This window comes from Hemiscyllium ocellatum, chromosome 30 (assembly GCF_020745735.1).
Source record: "Hemiscyllium ocellatum isolate sHemOce1 chromosome 30, sHemOce1.pat.X.cur, whole genome shotgun sequence".
Lineage (NCBI taxonomy): Eukaryota > Metazoa > Chordata > Chondrichthyes > Orectolobiformes > Hemiscylliidae > Hemiscyllium > Hemiscyllium ocellatum.
Window position 1 is genome coordinate 21,250,725 of NC_083430.1, and position 19,562 is coordinate 21,270,286.

At 39.5% G+C, this 19,562-nt stretch overlaps 1 protein-coding gene across 1 annotated transcript; it reads left to right on the forward strand.

The window, feature by feature from the left end:
- The first annotated feature begins 943 nt into the window (after nucleotides 1–943).
- On the forward strand, nucleotides 944–11,657 carry LOC132830151 (gap junction alpha-4 protein-like). Its single transcript, XM_060847667.1, has 2 exons — nucleotides 944–1,572; nucleotides 8,628–11,657. Exon 2 carries the CDS (start codon nucleotides 8,644–8,646, stop codon nucleotides 9,715–9,717), a length of 1,074 nt encoding a protein of 357 aa, XP_060703650.1. The 5' UTR covers nucleotides 944–1,572; nucleotides 8,628–8,643; the 3' UTR covers nucleotides 9,718–11,657.
- Nucleotides 11,658–19,562: the final 7,905 nt, after the last annotated feature.

Consider the following 19,562-nt stretch of genomic DNA (forward strand, 5'->3'; position numbering starts at 1 on the left):
AGCAGGTCAGCACAACCAAACAATCCTCCAACGTCCAATCACAACCCAGCAATGGTCTCCAGCAGCTCTGACGACTCGCAACACAATCCCCGTGGTTTCTCCCCCGCCAGCACACGTCCGCTGCGTCGAACCTGCAGCATGAGAGCAGAATCTCTTCCTCTAAGAACAGATAGTACACTTGATCTTAGCCAAAAGGCCAAGTCAATACTTGAATACAGAAAGCAAAATGCTCCCTTTTTCTGATTTGAGTGACATTCCCAATTCCACATCCCCACCCCTTCCCACACCCATTAAGGATGAGGGGTATGGATGCAAAACAAGGAGCTTTAGTTTAGAAAGGATGTGAGTGGAGAAAAGAAATCACTCAAAGTTTAGTGAGAATCTGGAACTCACGGCCTGCAAGGGTAATAGAGGAAGAGCCTCATAGAATTTAAGAAGTATTTAGATGTGCACTTTTGATACCAAGGCTCGGTGTCAAGTGTCAGATAATGGGATTAGAATCATTAGGGTGAACAGCCAAGGTCTTTATCCAAGGATTGGGGAATCCAAAATTAGAGGGCATGGGTTTAATGGTGAGAAGGGAAAAATTTAAAAAGGACCTGAGGGGGTAACTTTTTCACACAGGCGTGTATGGAACAAGATGTCAGAGGAAATGGTGGAGGCAAGTACAATTACAGCACTTAAATGGAATCTGCATAGGTATATGAATAGGAATGGTTTGGGGGGATTTAGGTCAAGTGCTGGCAATTGGGAGGAGGTCAGGCTGGGAGATCCAGTCCACATGGACAAGTTGGACCGAAGGCTCTGTTTGTGTGCTGTACAACTGTATGCCTCTGTGAGCCGCTGGACCTGAAATATTTGCTCTGATTTCTCTCCACAGATGCTGCAAGACCTGCTGAGCTTTAATAGCACGTTCTGTTTCTGTCTAAGAGTCTATGGTTGCTTTTGACCAGCATAGACATGGTGTGCTGAAGAGCCCTTTCCCGTGCTGGAGGCCTCTATGACTAAGGACTGTAGGACCATAACACCACAAGACACAGGAGTGGAAGTAAGGCCATTCGGCTCATCGAATCCACTCCGCCATTCAATCAGGGCTGATGGGCATTTCAACGCTAATGCCTGATTAAGTCTCTCTCTAATAATGAATGCCGGATTGAGAACAAAAGGCCTGTAATATTTGCTATCAAACTTAATCCACTGTATATGTACATACACATATAAATATATATATTGCTTGCACAGGAGAGGACGCTTGGAGCTCCGGGATCTGTACAGTTGGAATTGTTGGGAGCTGTCAGTCTGGGAGAAATAGACAGAGCTGGTTCATGCAACTGATTTCCTTCCTGTGGCTGGAAGCTGTCAGCTGTGCAGGACTCATACATTCCGATTCAACTACATCTCCCGTCAAAAAAAAAGAACAATTCAACTTCTGATTCCGCAACATAGTGACGTTGGAGGAGCTTTCCCTTTAAATGCTTCAACTCTAAGAAACGTTGCCCAGTGGAACGGGACAAATCCTGGAGCCCTGCTATCGAGTTACAGCGTCCCGTGTCTTTTATAAACTTACTCTTGGTAAGTTGTTCCATTCCAGTCCCTATAAAACTACTGGATAAAGGTCGATGGCGGTCTCGGTGTAACTGAACTTTATGAGTTTTACAGAAATGCCTGAAAGAAATCATTTGAGTGAAAAATGAAATAAATGTCTGTATCTCCATAGGGTTGAATGTTCAGTTTGCTTCATTTTTTTTAGGTGTCCCTTTGTACGGTAAATATGTAAAGGCTAATGCTGTGAGTGCTACTTACATTGGATTGTCAGGGGTAGAAAAACGGAAGTTGTAACATTGGACATGTACAGTTTCTCTTTGCCATGCTGAGATTTGTTGTTATTGCAGGTGTGAAATTCTTTGTTGGGATTTTTCTCTTGAGTTCTGAAGGTGAACAGGGAACTCAATTATTTTGAATTTCCAGCATCTCGTCCGTGGGTGGGGGGACGTGGTAGGTGGGGTGTCTCTGAGTCGTTCAGATTTCTACATTTTTCTCTAATTTGTAAGCTGCTAACGTGCTTTTTTTTTGTTCTAAGATTTCTGTCCCAAGAGGACACCAGATGTCCAGAATTCTCTTTTAGCTGTTACTTCATTAGAAGGTATCATAATTGGCAAGGGGCCTCTAGGTCAGCTTTATGAAGGGATACTGCCCGGCCAGGTGTGGATATTTACAGGAATACCCAAAGCTTTGTGCCAAACCCATAGGGGCTTTCTAAGAGTTTGAAAAGTGAGCCATTTGAGTATCAAATGGCAACCCCTACTTCGCAAAATCTTTCCCCTATTCTATTCCCTCTCTTCCCTATTATAGGTACCAATCAGAATAGACATGGGAGAAATTGGACCTTAAATCGTGGAATTTATAGCATTATGGCATTCTTCTCTTTCCAGGCTAACTATCCAGATTTATCAGGCACCAACTTATCCATTGTTACACTAAAGAACAATTAAAACTATAATTTCCCCGTACTACTTTACTCACTTGTGAGTCATGTAGCAATGGCCTCTGACTCCACACAAAGGAACTGTTATACAGTCATGACAAGGGACAAGGTAGATATAGTGAGTGGCCAATATGGATCTACAGCATTGACTTGTAGAGTGATGGCTGTAAAGCAACCCTATATCATTTTCCAAGTCAGTTCACTTTAAGCATCTTTGCAATTGTTCCATCGCCTGACACATGATAGGATGGGAGACAAGCCGGGCATTTGGGCAAGGCTTTGCAGGGACAAGCAATCATTAAAGGATAGCTCGTGCCATCAAAGCTGGCCCTTTCCATTTTGAAAGTGGACCAATCCCAAGATCACTTACTGCAAGTTAATTCAATGAATGTCTTGGCAATGAAAAGCAATGAATATCATCCTTGAAGCTAAAACTGATCGTCTGGGGCTGCATTCAGGCATATGGCTCGGTATCCTCTCCTTCTCCTCACAAATATTAGAACCTCCCTAAACACTGCACACAATCTGTGGGTCTCAGAGTAACCATCAAAACTCCATCCCCAAAAGTCGGTGTCTTTTCATTAAATTATCTATCGTTTCACTTGCAATTTTAATATACCATGGGTAAGTCACACTATCACATTTAGATTAGATTAGATTCCCTGTAGTATGGAAACAGGTCATTTGGCCCATCAAGTCCACACTGACCATCCATTGAGTAACCCACCCAGACCCATTTCCCTCTGACTAATTCATCTAACACTGCAGGCAATTTATCATGGCCAATCCACCTTCCCTGCACACCTTTGGATTGTGGGAGCAAACCAGAGGAAACCCACACAGACAGAGGGAGATTGTGCAAACTCCACACAGACAGTCACCCGAGGCTGGAATCGAACCCGAGTCCCAGGTGCTGTGAAGCTGCAGTGCTAATCACTGAGCCACTATGCTGCCCTTCCACCTTCAGACCTTTCAGTTTCCCCAGCATCTTATCTTACCACATTTTGATGAAGGCATCTGCATCATGGTCCCTCATTAATGTTTGGAGAGTGATGTGGAGGCCCCAGTATTGGACTAGGGTGGACAAGGTTAAAAATAACACAACATCGGATTATAGTCCAACAGGTTTATTTGGAAGCACTAGCTTTCAGAGCTATAACCTGGTGTTGTGTGATTTTTAACATTGTTTTGAGAATGGCAGCAAAATTCCTTGAAGCAAAAAACTGGCCAGAGATAATGTTTGTGTTCATACCAATAGTTCCAATCTTTAGATGGTTTCTGATTCTCAATTAGGTGGGTACTCTAGAAGTGTTGGAGTTGTTTTTAGAATGGAAGAGATTAAAGGAAAGACTTATTAGACATGCTCAAAATTATTTAATGCTTTCATAGATTATATAGGAAGCAACTGTTTGCAATGATGAAAGTGCTGGGAATGAGAGATTGCCAATGTGAGGCAATTGACAAAACAGCAGATGCATTATAAGGAAAGAAATGTACAGCAGGTTGTTATATCTGGAAAATACTCACTGAAAGGGTCATGGGAGCAGATACACTAATAACTCAAAAGGGAATTGAGTAAACACTTGAAAAGCAATTGCAAGGCTGTGGGAAAGCACAGCATCATGAGATACTGCCAACACAGAATGAGCCTTGTAGCCTGTTAGGCTGTATAATTTGATAATAATACTCTACTTTTATGCCAGTGTTAGTAGATGCACGTACTATGTATTAATCATGGCTTATGTAGTCAGGGATATTTTACTAACACCAGAAATAAAAAATTTCAATGATGGTCATTGTTTGAGGGTAAGTGCCCAATTCTTCAGAACATATTTAAATAATACAGCCTCTGAATCTGGAAATAGCTCAAGTGAAAAAAAGTTGAGAGTAACAGATATCAATCCCAGATGGGTGCATGGCATAAAAAAAAACATTATTGCAATGAACAATGTTGGGAAATGACACTGCACAGAAGGGAAGAGCAAAGAAGCCCAAACCTTGTTTTAAGATTGCTCAGCCTGAACTCAACGCTTAGTCCAAACAGCATGGTCCACTTTCAATAACACAGAGGAGTGATCAATTCACGTTACCTAACAAGTTCTTTGCCAAAAAGGGAGTAAAGGCTATTTATAGATGGGATGAGCATTGTCACATTCCTTTGAAAGTTTGACTCTGTATGATTGACATTGACAGTTTAAAAATGCAATTTTACTTGAACAACAGAGTTGAACAAGTAAGTGCGACAACTGCAGTTTTGTTGACGTATTTTCACTTAACAGTTTAGCAATGGGTCCCATTTACACATCTACATTTTGTTTCAAATCGATAGACTGTCATTTCTATCATTTCCCTAAAGTCACAAATCTGAAGAATTTGGCAGTTTATATATTGTCATGCTAATACATCTTGCACATTAAATGTAGACTGCAACCTATGTCATTATTTATTTAAAGTAACAGTATGACTCAAAATGTTATGTCCCACATTCATTATATCAGAATGCTTTTAAGAAATATGCTCCTGATATCATCACTGTATGCATGTAACCTGGGTATTTAAGGATCTCTTATTCCATCTTAACTGGCAAAACTGGAAGCATGGCATGCTACTAGAAATATGTTCCTCTGTTGATTAATAGCTTAATATTAGTCTTGAAAATGTCTAGATGTGGTTATACATAATATCCACTCCCTGTTTCTTATGTTATCAGAGAATACATGGCAGCACTGGCTGATCAAATAAAACACCCTGTTGGAGGCAAATCACATCAACAGTGATATGAAAAGAGCAACAAAATGAACATGTGCACATAACCAAGAGTTGTAATGGGTGAATTATAATTGCATGAATGATGTCTGAGAAATGTAAATGTTTCAGTTGGTTCAGTCAGATGATCATGCACATTAAAAAATTCATAGATTTCATCTGCTGGCACTTGTGATAGCAGGTCATCATATCAGACTATGATTCAATGTCATAACTCAAACAGAACAAAAATTATAATCCCGTCTGGTCATTAACAGAATTGAAAAATAATTTCTTGCTCTCACAACTCACCTCCAAAATCTTTTTGATTAAGGTTGCCCACCGAGCTTTGAAAGGAATGAATACAATAATATGTAATACTTGCTGGTAACATAAAGATAGATATGAAAGTAATTTGTGATCATCACATAGGAACTCTGTAAAGAAATATGGATAGGGTTAAGTGAGTGGGCAAAAACCTAGAAAATGGAGACTAATGTAGGAAAATGTACATTTGTCCATTTTGGTAGCAAGTATAAAACGTAAACATCGTATCTAAATAATGAAAAACTTCAGAGCTCTGAGATGCAGAGGGACCTGGGGTTTCCATTGCGTAAATCATAAGGAGTTAGTTTACATGTACAGCAAGTCAACAGAAACACTGATACAATGAAATCGCTTTCTTTGAGAAGAATACAAAACAGTGAGGTTATGCTTCAGTTATAGAGAGCATTGGTGGGACCACAATTAGAGTATTGTGTACAGTATTGGCCTGTTTATGTAAAGAAGCATTAATCTCTTTGGAAGCCATTCAGAAAAGGGAGACTAGACCAGTATTGGATTGATTGTTTTATGAGGAAAGGTTGGACAGGCTAGATGCATATTCACTGTGGTTTAGAAGAATAGGAGGTGATTTGATTGAAACATTTAAGATCTTGAGGAGTCTTAATGGAATGGATGTTGAAAGAATGTTTTCTCTTGTGGGAGAATCTAGAACTACGGATCACTGTTTATATGTATTGCACAACCTATTTAAAACAGACATGAGAATTTTTTTTCTCACAGATCATGAGTCTTTGGAAATCTCTTCCTCAAAAGACGGGAATGGCTGAAATGTGGAGGAATTTGATCAGCTGTGATCTAATTGAATGCCAAAGCAGGCATAAGGAACAGTGTGGTCTAGTCCTGCTCCTAATTTGTCTGCTAGTATGGTTTTTATATATTACTGTGTCGGGATTCAGTAACAACTAAAGAATCCTCATTGATCAATGGAATGTTGACCTTTTTCTGAAGGAGTTTTAGATTACTAAAATACAAAATGAAGCATCTATTTTTACAAAGCCTTGTTTAGGCATATTCTGAGTTGTAGAGTTACATTTTCCACATTGAATGTTAAGAAAGGTATACTGGCCTTGGCAGAGTAACTAAAGTTAAAGCAGGGCATAAAAAGTTAAACTATGAGACGCCGATGCATATTATTGGTCTGTATTCCTTTGAGTTTTGAAAGTTGAGAGATGATTTAATCAGTGTTTAGAAAAGGATTTAATTGAACAGATACAGAGAAACTATTTCCTCTGCTGCAGGAATTCAGAACAAGGGAATATAATATTTAAGATTAGAGTTGGACCACTTAGCAATGAAATCAGAATAATTTCTTTTACTGTTGTGGTTCTGTTCGCTGAGCCGGGAATTTGTGCTGCAGACGTTTCGTCCCCTGTCTAGGTGACATCCTCAGTGCTTGGGAGCCTCCTGTGAAGCGCTTCTGTGATCTTTCCTCCGGCATTTGTAGTGGTTTGAATCTGTCGCTTCCGGCTGTCAGTTCCAGCTGTCCGTTGCAGTGGTCGGTATTTTGGGTCCAGGTCGATGTGCTTAGTGATTGAATCTGTGGATGAGTGCCATGCCTCTAGGAATTCCCTAGCTGTTCTCTGTTTGGCTTGTCCTATAATAGTAGTGTTGTCCCATTCGAATTCATGTTGCTTGTCATCTGCATGTGTGGCTACTAAGAATAGCTGGTCGTGTCGTTTTGTGGCTAGTTGGTGTTCATGGATGCGGATCGTTAGCTGTCTTCCTGTTTGTCCTATGTAGTGTTTTGTGCAGTCCTTGCATGGGATTTTGTACACTACATTGGTTTTGCTCATGCTGGGTATCAGGTCCTTCATTCTGGTGAGTTGTTGTCTGAGAGTGGCTGATGGTTTGTGTACTGTTATGAGTCCTAGTGGTCGCAGTAGTCTGGCTGTATGTAGTGTACAAAATCCCACGCAAGGACTGCACAAAACACTACATAGGACAAACAGGTTGACAGCTAACGATCCGCATCCATGAACACCAACTAACCACGAAACGACACGACCAGCTATCCTTAGTAGCCACACATGCACATGCAAGACCAATGTAGTGTATAAAATCCCATGCAAGGACTGCACAAAACACTACAAAGGACAAACAGGAAGACAGCTAACAATCCGCATCCATGAACACCAACTAGCCACAAAACGACACGACCAGCTATCCTTAGTAGCCACACACGCAGATGACAAGCAACATGAATTCGACTGGGACAACACTACTATTATAGGACAAGCCAAACAGAGAACAGCCAGGGAATACCTAGAGGCATGGCACTCATCCACAGATTCAATCAATAAACACATCGACCTGGACCCAAAATACCGACCACTGCAACAGACAGCTGGAACTGACAACCGGAAGTGGCAGATTCAAACCAGTACAAATGCTGGAGGAAAGATCACAGAAGCACTTCACAGGAGACTCCCAAGCACTGAGGATGTCACCTAGACAGGGGGCGAAACGTCTGCAGCACAAATTCCCAGCTCAGCGAACAGAACCACAACAATGAGCGCCCGAGCTACAAATCTTCTCCCAAATTTTGAATTTCTTTTACATACAAAATGCCCACATACCAGAAGCTTTTGCCCCCAGAAGGCTGTGAGTGCTTAATCAATTGAAATTTCTCAAAGCTGGGCATGTCTTTTCAATAAAGGTTATGGAAAACAGCAAGTCAATGGAGTTGAGCAACTGGGTCAACCACAATTTCATTGAATGGAGGAAGGGGTTCAAGGGGCTGATCTCCTACTCCAATGATCTCAATAAAATTACACCATCTGCTCTTGAATTAAGTCTTTAGTGATCAAATCCCAATGTTTATCCTAATTACAAAATGAGATATTCAATGCAAAAATTGTCAGAGATAAAGAAAGGACTGTAAACTCACTATCATGAATTTAACACTACCACACACTAAAATTAGTCATTCTGCTTATCTTAACTGGCTATTAAGGATAAATATTTATAATTTGTAGAGTATGTGATGGCAGCTGCATTAATGCGGTAAACTTAGCCATAACTGGCACTGAGTAACTGCCCTTATCATTGACAGGAGAGAGATCAAAAAGATGGGAGATTGGAGTTTTTTGGAAAAGCTCCTCGATGAAGTACAGGAACACTCAACAGTCATTGGCAAGATCTGGCTCACTGTGCTCTTCATATTTCGGATTCTGATCCTCGGCACAGCAGCAGAGTATGTGTGGGATGATGAGCAGTCGGATTTCGATTGCAATACAGAACAACCAGGTTGTGAGAATGTTTGCTACGACAAGGCTTTTCCAATCTCACACGTCCGCTACTGGGTGTTGCAAATCCTCTTTGTGTCAACACCAACACTTATCTACTTGGGCCATGTGATACACATATCAAGGCAGGAGGAAAAACTGAAGCAACGAGAGGAGACACTGAGGTCCCTGCAGAGCAAAGACAACCAAACTGAACGCGTTTTGAAAGAGATTGAAAAAAAGAAGTTAAAGTATGCCATTGATGAGAACGGAAAGGTTGAAATTAGGGGAGCACTGATGTGCACCTACACGCTTAGCATTATCTTCAAGATGACATTTGAACTGAGCTTTCTACTTGGTCAATGGTATTTATATGGTTTTGTGATGCCTGCCAATTATGTCTGTCAAAGAATTCCCTGCCCACATAAGGTAGATTGCTTTATATCTCGCCCCACAGAGAAGACCATTTTCATCTTATTTATGTTTGTGGTAGGTCTAATATCACTGCTGCTGAACTTTTTGGAAATGTTCCACCTCATTGGCAAATGTATTTTTAGAAACCTTCAGGTGAATTCCAAGAAACAACTCTGTCCAAAATTGTCTGAATTTCCAGGAGCTGCCTACGTTAAAAAGGAGTCAATACCAATGGAGTACATGTACCCATCAGTGGAACAGATTCATGGACCTTACCAGAGCTGCAACAAATCATCTACTGAGCAGAATTGGACAAATTACACTACAGAACAGATATTAGCAGGCCAAAAGGTGAATCCCACATCACCAGGACATTTGCCATCATATAACTCCTTGGCTGATGTCCCTGATAAAGTACACCAAAGCTCAGTTCAACAGCAACGGCCTATTAGTCCAGTCAGCAGTGTGAGCAGTCGGAGAAGGGAGACTGATGTTGCAGTCTAAGTTTGAATGAATATCAAGTTTTAAACAAGCAATATTGAAGAAGAATAATTATGTTTGACAAATGATTTTGCAGAACTTTCAGACATAGTCTATGAGCAAAGTTGTATAAGTATTCAAAATGGATTTCAACACATTTGACATGATTTAGGTACCGTACTAAGATGGATGCCATTGTGCCAAATAATGGACAAACACACGTCTCTTAGTCAATCACTGTATGGAGTTATTATTAAACTTGTAATTTATTTCCCACTTACTGTGAGATTTCCTATTTCCTGGTTGACATTCTGTGGTTGAAGTATGCCATTGGACTGAATGGATCTTTTTAGAAGCCTCTCTTTGCTATTTTGTGACTGAAATGCTCAAGTGAGCTAATGCCAGGCCATTGCCAGTGATGTTGTGTATGCAAGAATGGGTTTGACTGAGTTGCTCTTGGAGTTCATTTTTCTACCACCCACCTCTCAGCCATTACATTAATGTATATAGAACACTGAGTACTTCAATCAAATCAAGGGAAAACTCAATCTTCTGTAAGGATTTGTTAATGATTAATAACAAAGCAGGTTAATGACATACAACACACTTAATGATTAAAGAGGCATACTAATTTAGGTTTATTGAGAAATAAACTACAATTGATGACCAAGATATAGTATATTCTGTAGATGTTGTAGCAACTATGTAACATACAATATAGACAGGCATTTCAAAGCAATGCACGTACAAGTCACTTTAAATTATTTTCACACACTTGACAAAATAGTGGATGCCATGTATTAAAAATCAAGACAATAGTTAAAAGAAAGTGGAAGTTTCACAAATATTAATTAAAAAGGGATTACTGTAAAGTAATTCAAAAACAAAAGGTTGTCATCTTTTGATAATTGATGTTTCCCTTGTCCAGTCCCGATCTGTCTTCTATGACCTGCCTGGGGTCTACAGCAATTAATATGACTAGCATTGAGTCAATGTTGCTTGAAGTCTTTCCCTAGAATTCCAAAGAATTGTTCTTGCTTTTTTGCTGCATCCCGATATTGAAATCAGAACTCCTTACAATGATTTCATCCACACACAGATCAAAACAGTGAACATCTCAGCTCCTTGAGACTTCCTACCTCCTGCATTTTTCACTATTTTGCTCATCAGCTGTAGTCATCAATTGCTGAGTTCTCTGATTTCTTTCTAATGTGGTGATGCGCCAACCATATTAATTTCTCAACAGTAGGTTTTCAAATCCTCACTAAATATGGGAGATATTCTATTCTGTTACCTCAAATTAGTGATTTTGAATATCATGGAATAGAATTAAAAGAAGGCATTGAGAGCATCAAACCTAATTCCTTAAGAAATTAACACATCTTGTTCATTATTTATAGCTTCACTTGCCACATTATTTCAAATCGAAAATGCCACCACAGTCCTGAAGTCTTCATTGGAAGTTCTGTGCTGAAGATATACTGGCAAATGTAGAAGCAAGTCGCACACCAGCACTTTTCACAGCCTTATTGTTGGTTAATGCTATTGTATTGTTACTGAGCATTGTATTCTCCTCATTAGATACTCCATGAGCAAACTAAAGCAAAATTGACAGAAACAGATGATGTAAATTCCAATGGCCAACCTCAAAGAGTGAAGGACCATGAAAAAGGACATCAAGAATTAAAAGCAGCTGTGAGTGTGATCATTCTTTTAGAATCTGAGCTCACACTTGAGAAAGTTGCTCGTGACCTTCCTGAAGTAAATTTAACTCATTATGATATAACAAAATCCTAGCTGTTTCTCAAAAATGTGAGAACTGAAGGAAAGCACAAAATTGACACTGTAAATAATCAATTAGATCGAATATTTGTTAAAATCTATTGTATGAAGTGAATTTTGTGTTACCTCTTGATGCCATTTGAACTGCTGACTGAAATAAATTTTTAAATATTAAATTCTAATCACGCAATTTATTTTGTCTGGATTTCTAGCCAAAAATTGCTTATTTGTGGATTTTATTTCAGAATTGAGCAACAGGTCTCCCCACTGAAGTCGACATTTGCACACATAAATCTGTGTTTGATAGTGACACAGAGGTATGATCCCAAGGAATGAATGGTGCTGAGTACACACACACTTTACTCAATTCTGAGGCTTGGAAATTCTATTTAATGCAGACTAATAAAAAATAGGAGATTGCACTTCTACTTGCACTTGACAGCTTAAAGGGCTTTACATTTAATGATGCCCTTTCAAAACACAGCAGTAAATATGCATACAGCAAACACCCACAACCTACACTATGTTAATGGCCACGCTTAAGAAAGTTGCTCATGGCCCGCCCCCCCGAAGTAAATTTAAGTCATTGTGATACTGCCAAAATTCCAGCTGTTTCTCTGAAGTTTTAAAACTGGAGGAAAGCACACACTTGACTCTGTAAATAATCAATTAGATTTTTTTTAAATGTTCTAACATATTCTGCTAACAAGCTCTGTTTTCTCTCTCTGATGTTGATTGAGGGGAAAATATCCTGAAAACAATGCCAAAGGATCATTTGCACCCACCCAAAGGAGACAAAATGGACATTCGGGATTACATCCCAATAAAAGCTGGCTTTTCCTACAGCACTAATGCAGCATTTCACTGGAGCTTGTGCTGAAATTCCACAATAGAACATAAAGCTGGATGTTTGTGATTCAGAGACAAGTGTGCTACCATTTTAACCTTGGTTGACATGTGTGGGTTGAAGTTATCCCAATGGTTGTGAAAATCACACATATGTGAATTGAGTTTAGATTACTTACAGTGTAGAAACAGGCCCTTCGGCCCAACAAGTCCACACTGACCCTCTGAAGAGCAACCCACCCAGACCCATTCCCCTACATTTACCCCTTCACCTAACACTACAGGCAACTTAGCATGGCCAATTCACCTAACCTGCACTCTTTTGGACTGTGGAGGAAACCGGAGCACCCAGAGGAAACCCACGCAGACACAGCAAGAATGTGCAAACTCCACACAGACAGTTGCCTGAGGCAGGAATTAAACCCAGGTCTCTAGCACTGTGAGGCAGCAGTGCTAACCACTGTGCCATCATGCCACCCCTGCCAATGTTAGAGCAGTCCCTGGGCAATGTGATCCCACAACGTAATACTCCTTGTAATTTGGCAGCCTCACTCAGGTGTCAATGTTGCTCAGTTATTAAAGGTTATTTATAAGTTAATCTGACCGAGAATTGTTCAAGATTTAACATTGACATTGGTATTCAAAGTAGACAATAAATTCGAGTTGCAAAATCCTCTACAGTCAAAGAAGGAATTTTCCTGAAACAAATATTAACAAGATTAAAAGATTGAGAAAAGGTTATTTTAACATTAGCCAAAGAAATTCCCATTTTTTTAATCATTACTTTCATGGTGCCTGAGTTCTAACCTTTACTTCCTTACCCACCATCATTTAAAAACTACTACCTGTTTGTTACAAAAACTTTTGTCAGATCTTGCTGTGTACAAATTGGCTCCTGTGTTTTCCTACACTGAAACAATTACTACACTTCAAAGAGGACCTCATTAGCTGCAAAACCCTTTTGGATGTCCTGAGGTTGTGGAAACACTATGTAAATGCAGGTTCTTCCTTTTTGTCCTTTACCCACAGATAATTTTCAGGAAAGATATCCTTCACCATAACTATGAAATTGCACTCTCTCTTGACTTAATATTGAGTTTGAAGTCATTTTGTAAAGAAACTTTTCCATTTTTCAAGATCAATTCAATAATGGTCTCCTTTCAAGACAAGAGGCCCATGTTTCTTCAGTTCCTACCTTTACGGCATTCATTTTTTCATTCTTTCATAGGATGAGAATGCCACTGGCAAGGTTAGCATTCTTTGCTCATATCGTTTTGCCTTTGAGAAGCTGGTATGAAACCCCTTTCGAAATGCTACAGTCTGTGTAGTGTAGGTCCATCACAGTGCCGTTTGAGAAGGGGTTCCAGATTTTTGGCACAGTGACAGTAAAGGAACGGCATCATGAAGAGATGGACTATCTTTTAGAGCAAGGAACTAGATGGGACATACTGACTTTGCATTCGTTTGGGCTCCCTGTTGAATGTGCAGCCAGCTAGCAGTGCAGATCAGTCTGCATCCTAAAATCGTTCAAACAAGACGGTGTTATGATGTTCGATTGTGGCCTGTGACAAGGGAAATGGGACAGACAGATTGCAAGTTGCAACTGATACACTCATAAGTGGGTGCTAACCAATTTATAGCCAAAAGTACACCACATCACAGCATTTTCCTAGTTACCTGGGATATCGCAAGGACGGTGGACATGCCAACCTCTATTTTGCCACCTTCTGCTCCGCCACTATTTTCTCCACCACCACCTGCAGCACTATCAGTGACAAAGCTTCATCGAGTGCAGAATTCCCATCCTGGGTCCCATCAGCTCGCTACATTTTGCTAATCTTCAGAAATCTCTTGAAAATGTAGTCCTTTGGCCTTCCTTTCATATATGTTACATAATCTCTCCCACTGTAAAGAAACTTGGGTTGTGCCATGAAATTAATACACAGTCCAATTACATGTAGTGTTGCAACAAGTTACATTTTCTTTATGAGATTAATCCAATGAATGGAATTTGTGTCTGATGATCCACAATATGAGGGTAATGCGCTGTCTCTAGAGACCCAGTAGAAAGATTGGTCCTTGTTTGTAATGATCTTTGTGACTTGATTCTGGATCTCCTTCTTTTGTATTGGCAGTTTCCAACATTCATTAATGATGGGGATTATCACTTGACATGATGTGGGCTAAAGAATCAGGGTTATGCTTTCATTGCACTAGATTTATACATCCTAGATTGGTTAAACAGAGGGGGGAAGTTCTGGCCTATCAGAATGATGCCAGTTCTCTGTAAAAGCTCCTTTGCCCTTGTGAGGAATTAATTTGCATAGGTCACTTACTGCAGAGGTAACCAACTAACTGAAGACAACTTCCAAGTGTTGAGTAATTATTGTATTGGAGCAAGAAGGCAAATGAGAGAAATGCCCAATACAAAAGTCAAAGGGATTGTTAACTGTTGCAATTCTCTCTGTTTTACAGCTTAATTTACACCCTTTCTACTGCACTTTTTTTTTCTCCAAACAACTCCTTTGTTTTGCTTTGACATTCTGTATCATCTACCCTCTTGCTCTTCCTTTTTATCCAAAAGAAGCTACTTTCCAACAGCTTTCAGTTCTGAGGAAAAGTCACACTAGATTTGAAACATTAACACTTTTTCTCAATCCACAGATACAGCCAGACCTGATGGATTTCTCCAGTATTTGTTTCTATTCTCTGCTTATTTGGTGCAACGTTGCACGTTAAAATGTTTCATTAGGCTGATTCAGCTGAAATGAAGTGCATGCAGATTCATTAAAGCTGCTGTTTTCTTGCCTGGTTGGGATAGATTGTACAGCCATTCTTCAAGAAAAACATGTTATTCATTTAATACTCATGTGAGTGATGAACCTTGCACTTTATTATAATATTAGAGATGACTAGTGCTGTAAAACATGTTGTCTGATGGTCACCTCACGACCTGTGAAAAAATAAAATGGGGAAAATGTAACAAAGTGTGTTGTTTTTGGAATTCAAAGGAGTTTCTCCACAGCTGTTGAAGCACATTTCAAACACAAACTACTATCTGTGACATGTATTTAGCTCATTCCGAGACTTATCATAATATGGAAACAATGGAAAAGATTTTCACAAAATAACTTTTGCTCCCTTTGACACATTAAGTGTCAACTTGATTCATTTTGGAGAAAATTAATCTAATTTTCGTGAGATCCTTGTGAAGTTATGGTTGTTTAATTACTAACATTGCTGTTATTTGGAACAAAGGGTTTGATTTTTGCCAATGGTAATATTTTTGCTGGAGGTGAAAACTCAAAATAATATTGTTAAAATCTAGTAAAATGTCATTGTGCAGGTCAATAGAGATGATGATGCTCTGCTAGCTGAATATTTTATAGATACGGAAAAGCTTCGGTGATGCAATTGGACATTCTTGCACCTTCATTTCCACCCAGACCCACTGCAGAGATCTGTGCACGTTCAGAAAATGCTTCATTGTAGCACTGATGGAATACTGCATGACAGAGGTGCGGCATTAAAAATAGAGTCCTTCCTGTCAAACTCAGTCTGCCTTCTCAGGTGGACACAAAATTTGAAAAAGTGGACGGGAATTCTGGCACTGAAGCTCTCCCTTATGTGTAACCCTTACGTCATGACATGTAAGTAAAAGCTTCTGTTAACTGTCAGCAGCAGACTTCCTGACCTCATACAGTTTTCAATACTCTGATATTATCCATTTATTGCTCAATTTCTAAAGCTTCATTACAATCGATCAACTTCATCATCTATGCAGCACAGTTAACTCTCTTTTTAAATCTGTGGTAATTAATGAGATCTGGTCACAATTGGCATGATAGATAAACAAATATTTTTAATGACGAGATTTTCAGAAAGGGCATAAACCATGGAAAGGGAGGAGCAGAAATGTCAATAAGGCCGCTGTTCAATCATTAGAAAGAGAAGATGACAATTAAGGTCAGCATGCATTGGACATGCTCAGGTTAGAGCAGAGAAAGAACAAAAGCATTTAATATTTGGAAAATGTAGCTCATCAACATCCAGAAAACAGCGATAAAGATGGGGAAATGTAATGGTGGCAGCCAGAGAGGTTTGTTGCAAAAGCTCAGTTGTTAAAGGGGGATATTTTTATTCTCATATATAACACTGACCCATTATCAGAGTTCAGTATTAATAGAATAAATGATGATGCCAACAAAAGATACAGTACCAGGACATATTTGAAGTACTTTTATCCAAATATATTCCAAAATCATATGAGTATTGTCCTATCATGGAAAAAGAACAGGCAAATAATATTATGCAGGACCAATAAGTGAAAAAGTCTTACTAAGTGTTTTCTTTCAATTTAATTGCACAGCAACTCCTCTTCTTCCTCAGGAGGCTAAGGAAATTCGGCATGTCCATACGACTCTCACAAACTTCTACAGATGCACCATAGAAAGCATTGTATCAGAATGCACCACAGCTTGGTACGGCAACTACTCTGCCCAGGACCAGAAGAAACCACAGAAAGTTGTGAACACAGCCCAGACCATTGCATAAGCCAACCTTCCATCCATTTCCTTCCATCTATATTTCTTGTTGCCATAGAAAGGCAGCTAACCTATCTCTGATCTCATCCATTGGACAGAAGGTACAAGAGTTTAAATACACATACCAACAGGTACAAGAACTGCTTCTTTTCTACTGTCATTAGACCACTGAATGGACCTCTCAAATTTCAAATCTAATATCGATCTTGTTTTTATGCACCTTTTTTGCAGCCATATCTTTGTATTCCTTGCTCTATCCACCCTATGATATTTGTATGTTATGATCTGCCTGTACTGCACATAAAACAAAACTTTTGACTGTACTTAGATACATCTGACAATAATAAATCCAATCAAGTAACAGTATTAATTCACCAATGACACTAAACCCTCCCAACTTATTTTTTTGCCCTAACTCAACCAGGAGACTAAAGAGATTACATATTTCCTCCATAGATTCTTCTCATTCCCTTCAAGCTGCCCTATGTCCAGTTTTACAGAGATGACAAAGGAAAGGTATGCCTTTTTATACTGCTCTGTACATGTGTTCAAAACCTGTGGCGATCAGAGATGGTTTACACACTGCATGATCAGCTGTCAAAGATGTTATCACTGCTCCTGGTCGAACAAAGTCAAAAGTGGATCAATGCGCAGGCTTGGATAAAATGTATCCCAGGCTGTTCAGGGAGGCAAGGAAGGAGCCGACCAAGACACCTGACTATCATTTTTAAATCCTCTCTGACCACAGGTGACATGCCAGAGGATTAGAGGAGCACTAAAGTTGTCCTGTAATTAACAAAGGGAGGCAGGGATAGACAAGGAAAGTGCAGCCTGGTCAGTCTAAACTTGGTGGTGGGGAAATTATTCAACAAAATTCTAAGGGACAGGCGAAAGCTGTAATTTGAAAGACACCAATTAATCAGACATAGTCAGCATGTATCTGTCAAGGGAAGTTCATGTTTGACAAACTTGATCAATAGTTTTGGAGGGTAAGTAACCAGGATTGTTGAGGAGATTGGGTATGTGATGCAGTCAATATGGACTTTAGCAAGATTTGTGATCAGGTCCGTCATTGCAGGCTGGTCAAGAAAATAAGAAACCATGAAATCCACATATGAGAAGGCTCATTGGATCCAAAATTGGCTGAGAGTCAGGAAGCAAACTAAGATGGTAGATGAATGTTTCTGTGACTAGAAATGTGTTAATTATTTGAACTTAAGTGGAGGGGCGTAATGAAGATATCTGTGGATGACATGAACATTGATGGGGTGATAAATAGTGAGGACAATAGCTGTAAAGTGTGATTGGATATCAACTGGTCAGCTGAGCAGGGGAGAGGCAAATAGAATTTGACCCAGAAAAACATGGTGTAATGCATTGGAGAGGGGAAACAAGGCACAGGATGAATAGAAATATCCTGGAAAGTACTGAAGATCAGATGGACCTTGATGTGTATATCCACTGATCCCTGAAGATGGCAGTGCAGAAAGATAAGGTGGTTAAGAAGGCATATGGGGAAATGCTTGCCTTCATTAGCTGAGGCAGAGAATACAAGAGCAGAGAGTTTATGCTGGAACCGTATAAAACACGAGTTTGGCCACAACTGGAATTCTGCATAAGATCTGGTCACTGCATTATAGAAAGTTTTGGTTGCTCTGGAGAAGGTGCAGAGGAGGTTTAACATGATGCTGCCTAGGCTGGATGGTCTGAACTATGATGGAAGACTGGAAAAGCTGTGATTGCTTTCCTTAGAACAGCAAGGGTTGAGAGGTGACCTGATAGATATGTTAAAGATTGAGAGGCACAGGAAGGCTCTTTTGTCATTAGTACAAGAGTCAGTAATGAGGGGCACAGATTTAAGATACAAGTTAGAAGACTAGGAGAGGATTTGAGTAGAACTTTTTTTTCATGCAAAGTGTGAAAGGGTAGTTGAGTCAGAAATTCTCATAACATTCAGGCAGTATTCAGATATTCATTAACCATAGCCTTCAGGACTGTGGATCAGAGCTGGAAAATGGGATTAGTGTAGTCAGATCTTTGTTGACTGGCATGGGCATGCCTGGCTGAATGGTTTCCTCCATGATGGAAATGTCTATGTGTCCTGGAACTATTTCAGAAGTGCCAACATTTTAAAGAAGGTTAAGGAGAGCCTCAAAAATTTCACATGGTGATCAGAGTCAGACAGGTAGATCTTTCACACTGTTTCAAGTTCCCCTCTACTCTGAATGCAACTAAATTACAAGTTGCAAGTTTCCCTTAATTAGATTTTTTTTCTCTGTGGCAGTGTTGATAATCACTTCAAATTGGTACCAGTGGGATGCTTTCTGACCTCTTATAATTATAGGCTTCATTGGCTCTTTATTATCTTTTCCTTTCACCATAGGAATTCATATTTGTTCATTCACACAAATCGATCATTGCTATATTTTTACTCATTTAGCCACAGTCATCTCAGCAAATTTAACTGATTTAATCCAACCATGTTTTACATACATAATCCTATAGCAGAATAGGCAAAAATGTAGCCTAATCATGTAGCTGAAAATGAATCAGCTACATCTTCATTTCAATTTTTGAGTCCATTGTACAAATTCACTTTAAGTGATGGTAGTTTGTCAGAATCCTCACAACACTCACACTCAAGTTTCATCGCTTCTGCATCTTTGCTGCGTGATAATAAAATCTATTACAATCAGA